The sequence below is a fragment of the Amblyraja radiata genome, chromosome 8 (genome assembly GCF_010909765.2).
Source record: "Amblyraja radiata isolate CabotCenter1 chromosome 8, sAmbRad1.1.pri, whole genome shotgun sequence".
In the NCBI taxonomy this organism is placed as follows: Eukaryota; Metazoa; Chordata; class Chondrichthyes; order Rajiformes; family Rajidae; genus Amblyraja; species Amblyraja radiata.
In genome coordinates, this window is record NC_045963.1 from 6,835,162 (window position 1) to 6,847,846 (window position 12,685).

At 44.8% G+C, this 12,685-nt stretch overlaps 1 protein-coding gene across 1 annotated transcript in view; it reads right to left on the reverse strand.

Annotated features, from left to right (window-relative positions):
* Nucleotides 1-4,959: 4,959 nt before the first annotated feature.
* acss1 (acyl-CoA synthetase short chain family member 1) overlaps nt 4,960-12,685 on the reverse strand; it is a 73,715-nt gene continuing 65,989 nt past the window's right edge. Inside the window, exons 13-14 of the mRNA XM_033025111.1 lie at nt 11,483-11,604; nt 4,960-7,186 (exon numbers count right to left, since the gene is read on the reverse strand). Coding sequence (XP_032881002.1) covers nt 7,007-7,186; nt 11,483-11,604 — 302 coding nt within the window. The 3' untranslated portion in view covers nt 4,960-7,006. The remainder of the gene's footprint in view (nt 7,187-11,482; nt 11,605-12,685) is intronic.

Here is a 12,685-nt window from a genome sequence, read left to right on the forward strand (position 1 = left end):
TCGTATAGTATCATGTGTGTAGGAAGGAACTGCAGATGCTTGTTTAAACTGAAGATAGACACAAAAAGCTGGAGTATCTAAACAGGCCAGACAGAATCTCTGGAGTAAAGGAAAATATTACGTTTGGGGTTGGGTCTGAAAAAGGTTCCTGCACACCTTTGGAATGTGGAAGGAAACAAGAGGACCCAGAGAAAACCCATGCAATCAAAAGGAAAAGGAGCAAACTCCATCCAAACAGCACCCATATTCAGGATCTCTGGCACTTTTAGGCAGCAACTTTATGGCCAATGTACTGCCCCATAGTCTTGAACTGAATTAAAACATACAGTAGCTGTAAAGGGGGACATAGCGTCACTTAGAGATTTAAGACTAAAAATGGATAGTTTCATTTTTTTAGTAACCAAAGTTATCAACGTATAATTTTTTGTGTTGGAAAACAAAATATAGTGGCACAGCTGATGGACTTGTTGCCTCACTCGCCAGATATCTGTGTTCGATCCTGTCCTCGGGCACTCTTTGTTTTGACTTTGCACATTCTCCCTGCAAGCGTGTGGGTTTCCTCCCACATCCCAAAGACGCATTGGCTCTGTAGGTTAACTTGTATCTGTAAAATTGCCCCTAATGTGTAGGGAGTGGGTGAGGAAAGTGGGATAACAGCACTCGTGTGAATGGGTAGACAGAAATGCTGGCGAAACTCAGCGGGTGAAGCAGCATCTATGGAGCGAAGGAATAGGTGATGTTTCGGGTCGAGACCCTTCTTCAGACTGATGTCGGGGGGGGGGGGCGGGAAAAAGAAAGGAAGAGGCGGAGACAGTAGGCTGTGTGAGAGCTGGGAATGGGAGGGGAAGGAGGGAGAAAGCAAGGACTACCGGAAATTGGAGAAGCCAGTTTATACCGCTGGGGTGTAAACTACCCAAGCGAAATATGAGGTGCTGTTCCTCCAATTTGCAGTGGGCCTCACTCTGGCCATGGAGGAGGCCCAGGACAGAAAGGTCGGATTCGGAATGGGAGGGGGAGTTGAAGTGCTGAGCCACCGGGAGATCAGGTTGGTTATTGCGAACTGAGTGGAGGTGTTGTGCGAAGCGATCGCCAAGCCTACGCTTGGTCTCACCGTGGTTGATCATACGCTGAATAATCCAACCACCTTTTTGTTTGGAAGTGGAAAGAAATAATAGAAATTGCATTCATTGCAACGTGTAAAAATAGTTGAGATACTGTATTATAACTTTGCTGCATGTCATTGTGGTATATATCATGTCTTGATTGGTGAATATGTTTAGTTTGTGGCTTTATTTGAAGCAGAAATAATATGTGAATGCTTCATTGACCATAATTCCGACTGGTAACTACGCACTTCATTCGAGCACATTATCGCACGCATCATGCAAGCCATCTTAGATGACCACCTAAACTGTCATTTGGCAACCAGAAAAGCTGCCTGGGTTGCCCGGCTAACAACAGAGAAAAAAAGTTAAGTGAGAGCCCTGTAGGGACAGTACTAAGAGGGGTAAGTACTGTATCAGTGCAAAGAGTGCAATTGGAAAGAGACACTTAAAAATCAGCATCAAAGACCAGCACGAAGCGGAGAAGTGCTGAGGACCAGTATTTAGCAGATGGGAAGGAGTTGCCTAGGGGTTTGAGTCCCTGACTGTGTGCTGTTTAAGAACTTCAGATAAGTTTAAGAACTTCGGAACAGTACTGGGAACTCAGTGTTGGAGTATAGATTGGCTGAGAAATACTTTAAAGCAACACTGAGAAGGGATTGGGAGATGCATCTATTATCTGGAACAGTGATTTAAATTCCAAATTTTCCGATTCAAATTTCACCAAATTCAGGGCTTCATATTGAAGGACGCTGGTTATTGTATAGAGATCTGATTTGATCTATTCCGGTCTTTCATACTGAGGGCACTGGCTATTGTTTATATTACTAAAAGTAAGATCTTGACCACTTCCTGTTTTTCTGTTTCGTGATTTTAGAAAAAACGTTGACACTTACGGCTGTGATTTTTGGCCAGCTTACTCTGTTGTGCTGGACAAGAGGATTTTTCCCATTGATGAAACATAAAAGAGTTATTAATGTTTTAAAAATGTTGACATTCTCTCTGCTTCCCCTGCTGGTGGGAGGGAGGAGGGACTATAAAACCCGGAAGTGTTGTGCCTCACTCAGTCTCTGCAAGATGGGGGAAGTAAGAGGTTCACGTCTCACAGTCTGAGCTGTGAATAACACTGAACACATGTCTACTAAACTGTGAGTGTGGTTTTACTGACCTTGAGTGCCCTTAATGTGGTTTGAAAATGAAAATGTGGTTGGGTTGAAGTAAAAGCACTGCAAATGGTTGGTTTGGAGTTTTGGGTTGAAGTAAGAAGCACTGCAAATGGTTGGTTTGGGATTTTGGGTTGAAGTAAAAAGCACTGCAAATGGTTGGATTGGGGTTTGGAGTTGAAGTAAAAAGCACTGCCAATGGTTGGTTTGGGGTTTTGGGTTGAAGTAAAAAGCACTGCAAATGGTTGGTTGGCACTGTATATTGATTTTAGATAAAATGCTACCACTTATGGCTGTGATTTTTGGCCATCTTACTCAGACCCCCTCCGTTCATCAGGTGCAGAGGATTCTTCCCATCCATGAAAAATGAAAGTGTTATTAGTGTTTAAAAAAATGTTGAGAATCTCTGTCCTGTCAATCATGCCATGAAGGCCACACCTTTTCCAGTGGGAGGGATTATGAAACCCGGAAGTATGGGTGTGGCTTAGTCTCTGCATGATGGGGGAGGGAGAGGTCACGACTCTGTCTGAGCTGTGAATCAACTGAACACACTGAATGTCTACTGAACAGTGAGTCTGGTGTTTTGTGTGGTTTTATGGTGGTTTCACCCTGCTTGAAATGGTTTGAAACTGCATTTGAATGTGGTGGCCTTGCACCCTGCATGAAATGGTATGAAACTGCATTTGAATTTGGTGGCCTTGCACCCTGCTTGAAATGGTATGAAACTGCACTTGAATTTGGTGGCTTTGCACCCTGCTTGAAGTGTTAGGAAACTGCACATGAATTTGGTGGCCTTGCACCCTGCTTGAAATTGAATTTCAAGGAATAGCCGTGAGTCAACTGCCAGCCCACCAGCCATGAGTGAGCTGCCAGCACATCCGGCTTGTGGGACTGAGCTGCCACCCCAAGAATCCATTTGGCCCACAATGTCCATGCTAGCCCTCTGGAGACCAGTCCCTTCAGTTCACAACACCCAAACCAGCGCTGCAGAAAGCCCCCCCCCCCCCCCCCCCCCCCCCCACTGGCCACCAATATTGGAATTGGTGGAGAGGTGGAATATTGCGTAGGGGGACCAGCCCTCCCGTGTGAACATGGGACCCAACGGGTCCCATTTAGTCTAGCATCATATATAGACTTAGTTTTACCTTGCAAAGAAACATTCAAGTCATTTTGGTTTGACATGATATCACACAGAAATGCAGTATTTCTATAGAAATCTTCTTTCAATAATTCACATTACTGATTCTGTTCTTCATGAAATTTAACTATCTGTTCTCGCAAAGATAACATTTTAGCTAACACCTGTCCCTGCGATAGCCAACAATGATAGGGCAAATCCACACTGAATGCCTCATTGTCCAACTTTAGCATATTACGAAACTGACGATGCCGTGTTGCATTTGCACGAATATAGTTAACAATACTTATAACTTGTTGCAAAGTGTCACTTAAAATAGTAGATTTAGCACAGAGATTTTGCTGATGTAAGGTGCAATGGAAATGAGAGCATCTGGATCTGATAATACCTTTATCTGTGCAATAAACCCTTCACGTTTTCCTGTCATTGGAAGGTGCACTGTCTGTACATACACTCACTAAATTAACCAAATCCAGTCCAACTTCACAACATTTATCTTGAAATCTATTCCTCGTATTCTACCCGTAAGAGTGCCCAAAGCGAGTAACTCTTTGTAGCAAAGAAAATCTTCTGTCATGGCCCGAATGAAGTATAAAACATGCGCTGAGTCAGAAGTATCAGTTGATTCATCCAAAGCGATTGAATAATATATATTTTCCTTTTGGTGTATTGCGTGGAGTTGTTCTGTTACGTTGAGGGCTAATTCATGTTGCCGATCAGTTATAGTTCTCCTTGAAAGAGGCAGTTGTTTGCACTTTGAAGCCTTATCGGGGTCTAAGCATCCTACATCTTCGACAATGCATTATTTTCCAATTTCTACATCACTAAATGACTTCCCTTTTGTCCCCGAGTATATAAGCTACTTTATAAGTCGCTTCAGTAGCATTATTTCCGGCTCCGATCCATGTGGTGCTCTCTCATTTATAGGGCATCGGACCTGTGGTGCGAAACTATATGGGGGGGAGGGGGGAAGCCCCTACAAGCCAATCACAAATATCGATCATATTATACAGTTATTGACAGTTCCCTAACCCAATCACAAAGTACCCCATTCCATCGTTTCCACGGAAGACAGTTCACCAAAGTAAAGAAACATTTTCCCAGGTAGTATAAACAATTTTTAACAAGGCTTCACAAGATAACAGCACAAACACCCTGCAACATAATTAACAATACTCAACACCCCATCCTATGACCAATCCTAATCATGCATTTGCACCCCTGCTCAGCTCTTCTGCAAAACCCTCATACATATTACCAAAAGGAAGGACATCTGGACCTCACCTCATCCTCAACTTCCATCTGGGGTCCAGACTCCTTGGAGCTGTGACTCACAGCTTGCAACTTTCACAGAAAGAGGCCAAGCAGACTTTGCAAATACAGAGATTCTCCATTTTGTGACATCTTTTATTTGTCCAATTACAAAATTTGGATTCATTCAAAAGGCCGCACTTAATGGCCTAGAAGGCCGTAGGTTCCCCACCCCTGCCTTAGGATGTTGCAAAGTGGTTTACTGGAATAATAACTAAGTCCGAGCCATGCATGATGCAGTTTTGTGGAATTCCATTTTATTGTTGATGGTAAACATTATGAAAAAATAGCTCGTAGTATTTTATTTGAAATAAGAAAGTCACCTCCATTCTAAGTATTAAACATCATTGGAAATATCCTAAAAATGTCTCAGAATGCGGAATTATTGCTGTTATTTGCGGAGTATATGTTTGTATTTTACTGTTCATTATTTGAAGACTTTGTTGGTAATATACAATAATACTGAATACATTTGATCAACACAAGCAGCTACACTTTGCAAGTAAATTGACACCATAAGAAATCAGTCACCTAGCCTGGATTGGAGTGGAGTATGGAGACACTAAACCCACTGAATTCCTCCAGCACTTGTTTTGACCAGGATTCCAGCAGTTCTTTGTGTCTCCATTTACTGCTTTGTTGTGAAATCTCCTAAAAAATATGCCTACGCTGAAAAAGGTATATCATATGTCCATTCCCTCCACTGATGCTGCCTGGCCTGCTGAGTTACTCCAGCACTTTGGTTTTTTTTGGAGCAGTTATTTCACCTTGACTAGTATCATCCAGGGGAATTGACCAAGAAAGTGTGCAAGAATCATCTCCAGGCCAGTAGTCATCTTAGCCCAAGGAGAACAGTTGAGGATGGCCCCAGCCTCTGCCCCTTTCTGAAGAGCAACACCAGTATCATGCACCAATGCTCAGAGCCCATTGAGTCTACTCCGCTATTCAATCATGGCTGATCTATCTAAAAATATCCACTGACTTGACCTCTACAGCCATTTGTGGCAACGAATTCTACACATTCACCACCCTCTGACTAAACAAATTCCTCCTCATCACAATTCTAAAGGTACGTCCTTTTATTCTGAGGCTGTGCCCTCTGATGCTAGACTCTCCCACTAACAGAAACATCCTCTCCACATCTACACTATCCATGCCTTTCACTATTCGGTATGTTGTAATGAGGCTCCCCTTAACTTACTAAACTCCAGAGAGTACAGGACCAGTGCCATGAAACCCTCATCATATGTTAACTCAATCAGCCCCAGGCTGTCACGGTGGAGCAGCGGTAGAGTTGCTGCCTTACAGCGAATGCAGCGCCAGAGATCCGGGTTCGATCCCGACTACGGATGCTGTCTGTATGGAGTTTGTACGTTCTCCCCGTGGGTCCTGCGTGGGTTTTCTCCGAGATCTTCGGTTTCCCTCCCACACTCCAAAGACGTACAGGTTTGTAGGTTAATTGGCTTGGTAAATGTTAAAATTGTCCCTAGTGTGTGTAGGATAGTGTTAATGTGCGGGGATCGCTGGTCGGCCTGGACCCGATGGGCCGAAGGGCCAGTTTCCGCGCTGTATCTCTAAACAAAACTAACCTAAACTAAACTAATCATTCTCGTAAACCTCCTCTGGACCCTCTCCAGACCCAGGACATCCCTCCCAGATATGGGGCCCAAAACCACTCATAATACTGCTAACACTGTATTCGGCACTCTGGTATCTGTTCCTTTGCACTACCTGTTTGATTGATTGTACTAGATCTGATTTGACTAGATAGCACTCAGAAACCTTTTCACTTTATCTCGATACACATGACAATGATAAACCAACAACAACACCAACTGTTTAAGGACAGGAAATTCTGAAAAGGGATCGCTTTTATCAGTTGGCAGGAGAACATCCAGAAGGAAACTTGATGTCTTTTTTTAAGGAAATTAAGAAAAGGAACAAACAAAACCACTCAGGATTCTTCCCAATCTCTATTCAGTGAGTGAGAGTCCAAACGTTACATTCAATAAAGAGAAGAAACACAGTTGTCTATCCACCCGATCCAACTGTAGTATCAATCCACATACTCACACTCAGCATGGAATGGCAATCCTCTGGGCCTCTGATAATGGGTCAGGAGAGCAAATATAGGCTAGAAGAGAGTCACTTGCTTGTTTTGGAATGATTTATAAATATTGGAATCTGTTTTATTAGCTTATCCGTACAACAATGAATAATCACCCTGAACGGCAGGCACTTGGTGCCCTATGAGTCAAAATGAGGGGCGTATATAAAAGTCTTGATATAATCTATTGGCTGCTTACAGAATCTTTTTTATATTGTTGGTAGGTGGCAATGATCTCTGCGATGACGCCTTTGTCTTCCAGTGTGCTGAGGTCCCCCAGATCTGTCGTTTCCTCAGTGACTATTTTCTTCAGCACCCGCCTCATGATCTTTCCGGACCGGGTTTTGGGAAGCCGCTTCACAATCTGAAAATTGGACAATTAACAGTCATTCATACTTCACGCACCATTTGAAACCTCTCTAAACCTTTTTATCCTTTGCCCTAAACCTATGCTCTCTAGTTTGAGACACCACTGCTCTGGGCAAAGGTTTCCTACTATCTATCTATTCATTTTAGATGACGGACGGATTTTGCCGCGGGGGCCGATTGGGAGCAGCAGAGACGCGGTCGATAGCGGCCCCGACCTGCTCTGAGCCTCCAAACGTCACGGGAAAGACGGTCAGCGCTTCCAGGTCCCGCTGGCAAGACATTCACAGCTCGTCGGCCTGCTCGGCCAGCACCTGCATATCGGTGAAGGGATCCCTGGCGAGCTGCAGGCGGATGTCGGGTGGGACCTGCTGCAAGTAAGCGAATTTAAATAGAAAACAAGGTTCGTGGTCCCCCAATAGGACGAGCATGCCCAGGCCATCCATTCGGAGAATCCGAGCTGCCCGCTCAGATTCACCAAGGCCAAACCTCCTGATAATGAATTCCTTAAGGCCCCTATATTTGTTAGTGAACGGGGAGGGGGCTTTAAGGAAAGGCTTAACTCGCCTCGCAGTCGCTTGGTCAAGCGCGCTGACCACGTAAACGTATTTTGTTTCATCCGCTGTAATATCTCGCACAGCAAATTGTGCCTCTGCCTGCTGGAACCAGATGTCGGGCTCTTCGGTTCACAGAGTAGGGAGCTTAAGTGCAACAGCGTTGCTATCCATCACGACGTGGATGAATGGCGGGGTCACCAGTGTAGTGGCCTGGACGAGGTCAGGAAAAGGCCAGACGCCAGGCAGGTTCAAACAGTAGTCTTTGATCCACACAGCGAGAGCACACCACACACAGCGAGAGCACACACCCAGGATGGTCTGGAAACCCCGTGGCAGACCAACGCCCCGTCCCTCAATCGGCGAGGGGGATGATCCAAGGAGTGGCCTACCCCCCCAGGGACCGCCACACCTCCATCAAATCCCCCCTTAGCCTCCACCACCACGCATGGAAAACAAACCCAGTCTATCCAGTAATAGACACAAAATGCTGGAGTAACTCAGCAGGGCAGGCAGCATCTCTGGATAGAAGCAATGGGTGATGTTTAGGGTCGAGACCCTTCTTCAGACTGAGCATCAGGGGAGAGGGAGTTACAGAGATAAGGAAGTGTAAGAGACACTCAGTCTGAGGAAGGGTCTCGACCTGAAACGTCACGCATTCCTTCTATCCAGAGTTGCTGCCTGGCCCGCTGAGTTACTCCAGCATTGTGTGTCCATCTTCGGTGTAAACCAGCATCTGTAGTCCCTTCCTACACATCCAGTCTGTCCAATCTCTGCTTCTAACTATAAGGCTTCTCTGCAACCTCTCAAGTGCAATCCATACTTTGCTCTAGAACGGCGATCAGAACTGTAAACAGCACTTTGGATGTGGCTTAACCAATGGTTTATAAAGAAGGGGAAATCACGAACTGCAGATGCTGGTTTACACAAAAGAACACCAAGTGCTGGAGTAACTCAGAGGGACAGACGCATTTCTGGAGAAAAGGAATAGGTGACGTTTCAGGTCGAGATCCGTCTTCAGAAACTTGCTGAGTAATCTGAAGAAGGATCTCGGCCCAAAACATCACCTATTCCCTTTTCTCCAGAGATGCTGTCTGAGCTGCTGAGTTACTCCAGCTTTTTGTGTGTAACCTTATCTTTGCATATTCCAGATTCAACCTTGTGTTCAACAACTTCACATAATCAACATCCCTTGCATGAAATAAAAGATTTCAGATTTCCAGTTTCCATTGTATTTTCTTTTGAAATATCTGACAATAATTCTGTTTCTCCCCTTTATGTCTGCCCTGGACTAATGTTTTAACTTTTACATATCCCATTACCATTCACTTAAAGTGCTTCACACTTTATACTTTAATATTTAATCTTGCCTGCATTCTTTGTGATCACAGAGTCCCCCCTTTTGTAATCATTTTCCATGCATCATCTTTTCTCAAAACTCGTTTATTTCTAACTTTTCCCTGTCCTGATGAAAGGTTGAAAGCCTTAAACATCAGCTCGCTACATTTCTTGCTCTGCAAATCCTACTTGATTGACCATGTACTCTCTGAATCTGCCAACTCCCCCATACTGCCCTGGGTTCAAACATATGCATTGGGTTGGTGATACTTTGCTTGTCAGAAAAAGCAGGGTTGGAAACTTGTTGAGTCATACAGCTCAGAAAATTGTCCCTTTAACCTAACCCATCCGTGCAGACCCAGATGGATAGATAGAAATATAGAAACATAGAAAATAGGTGCAGGAGTAGGCCATTCGGCCCTTCGAGCCTGCACCGCCATTCAATATGATCATGGCTGATCATCCAACTCAGTATCCTGTACCTGCCTTCTCTCCATACCCCCTGATCCCTTTAGCCACAAGGGCCACATCTAACTCCCTCTTAAATATAGCCAATGAACTGGCCTCAACTACCTTCTGCGGGAGAGAATTCCAGAGATTCACCACTCTCTGTGTGAAAACAGTTTTCCTCATCTCGGTCCTAAAAGATTTCCCCTTTATCCTTAAACTGTGACCCCTTGTTCTGGACTTCCCCAACATCGGGAACAATCTTCCTGCATCTAGCCTGTCCAACCCCTTAAGAATTTTGTACGTTTCTATAAGATCCCCCCTCAATCTTCTAAATTCTAGCGAGTACAAGCCGAGTCTATCAGTCTTTCTTCATATGAAAGTCCTGACATCCCAGGAATCAGTCTGGTGAACCTTCTCTGTACTCCCTCTATGGCAAGAATGTCTTTCCTCAGATTAGGAGACCAAAACTGTACGCAATACTCCAGGTGTGGTCTCACCAAGACCCTGTACAACTGCAGTAGAACCTCCCTGCTCCTATACTCAAATCCTGGTTCTCATTGCTAGTCCCATTTGCTTTAGCCAAATCTCGCAGATAGAGACTGCTAATCTAATTTCAAATTCAGGAATGACATTCAGAAGAATGCTTCCCAAGAATGCTATTGGAGACCCAAACACTTGCACCACACTTGCAACCTCCATCCCCCTCCCGTCCAACTTGAGTTTAAAAAATGGCTACGCCTATTCTAGTCAGTCAGAATGTTCCTCGGTTCCGTTGGTCCTTGCATTAATTAACATAATACTTTCTAAAGAAGGAAGAATAAAACGAACGACAATGTGATCTTGAGCAAAACACAGAAGTTCTGGAGGAACTCAGTGGGTCAGGCAGCATCTGTGGAGCGAATGGACAGGTGACATTTCAGGTCAGGATCTACCTTCAGACTGATGGAGAAGGGGGGAGAAAGCTGTAAAATAGACGTGGCTGTGGGACAAAGTCTGGCAAGTGATAGGTGGTTAGAGGTGGGGGGGGGGGGAGTGAATGGCTGATGGGTGGAGTAAGTGTCAGGTGAAGGGACAAAAGGGCATCAGATAAGGAGAGAAGAGGATGAGTGAAATATGAAGCTGGAGTGAAGGATTTGGGTGGAAGGGAACGGGTGGGTGAGGAAAGAGGGGATAAAATGGAATATGAACGGTGTTTAGAGACACAGCGCAGAAACAGGCCTTGGGCCCACCGAGCTTGCACCAACCAGCGATCTCCGCACATTAATGCCCCTGTCCCACCTAGGAAACCTGAACGGAAACCTCTGGAGACTTTGCGCCCCACCCAAGGTTCTGTGCGGTTCCCGGAGGTTAGTCTCCCTACCTGCTTCCACTACCTGCAACCTCCGGCAACCACCTGCAACCTCCGGGAACCGCACGGAAACCTTGGGTGGGGCGCAAAGTCTCCAGAGCTTTCCGTTCAGGTGTCCTAAGTGGGACAGGGACTTACACTGTCCTACACATCACAGAGACAATTTTTACATTTACACCAAGCCAATTAATCTCCAACATGTGCGGAGTGTGGGAGGAAACCGGAGATCTCGGAGAAAACCCACTCAGGTCACGGGGGGAACGTACAAACTCTGTACAGACAACACCCGTAGTCATGATCGAACCCAGGCCTCTGGCGCTAGAAGGAAGTACCTCTACCGCTGCGCCACTGTGCCGAACTGATGATAGGAGAGCATCGTCCGGGGGTAAAGAAGCAAGGTGATGGAGAAGGACAATGATATTTTGCAACTGGCTGTTGAGCTGAATATACTTCTACTATTTCACATTGATATTTCCAAAGGAGCAGTGCAAAATAACAATAATGATGGTTGGCATGTTGTCGACGCATAAACTAAATCCCTGAACAATCCCTGAAATGTGCTTAGAAGTTTGAGCTAGATCTGAGAGTTGAAGGTAACACTCACCATAATATAGTCAGGAACAGCATATTTGGCGATGTTAGTTGCCACGAGTGACTTGAGTTCTTTAACCATGGCTGATTTTGAAATGGCCTCAGAATCTTTCATAACAACAAAGGCAAATGCAGCTGAAACAAATCACAAAAGAGACTTAGATACATAATAGTCAAAAGACACATCGACACACGAGTCTGGAGAAGGGTCTCGACCCGAAACGTCACCCATTCCTTCTCTCCAGAGATGCTGCCTGTCCCGCAGAGTTACTCCAGCATTTTGTGTCTACGGTTTAAACTAGCATCTGCAGTTCCTTCCTACACAAAAGGAAGACCAGGGTATATAAGAATAAGCATTCTGACAGGGAACTTGTGTTCAACCATAGAAAATCAGAATCAACATCAACATAACCACAACCCATTTTCATTCAACCATTGAGGAGATTATAAATATTTCTGAGTTTTTAAGAAGGAACTGCAGATGCTGGAAAATCGAAGGTAGACAAAAGTGCTGGAGAAACTCAGCGGGTGAGGAAATAGGCAAAGCATGAACAAGCTATGGAGCGAAGGAAATAGGCAAATGAACAAGCATGAACAACGGGACTTTTAATGGGGGGGAAGTAACGGTGCTTCAGGTTCTAGAATCATGACCTCCAAGTTTAAGAACAGCTTAGGCACAAAAAGCTGGAGTAACTCAGCGGGAATGGCAGCATCTCTGGGGAGAAGGAATGGGTGACGTTTCGGGTCAGCTTCTTCCGAGCAGCCATCAGTCTCTTGAACAGGGCACAACTCTAACCACAACCCTACCCCAGCAACTGTGATCTACTGTGGACTGTTTTGGATGCATTGCAGACTTCAGGTTTGCCCTATTATGAACAAAGCTCCCAGGTGGTGGAGTAACTCAGCAGGTCAGGCAGCATCTCTGGAGAACGTGAACAGGCGATGTTTTGGGTTGGGACACTTCTTCAGGCTCTATTATGGTCTGGTTACAGAGTATTACTGATGATTAATTTATTGTATTATTGATTATTGCATATTTATTTCTATGTTACTGTGTTAATGGGCCAGTAAAGCTGCAGCAAGTACGAATTTCATCGTTCCATTACTGATGCATTTGACAAATAAACCTTTATTTGCCTTTTGAATCTTGCTTTAACATCAGCTTATTTCATTCATTCTTCAAATGCTTGCATCGCTCTGAAGCGGTTGTCAGAGG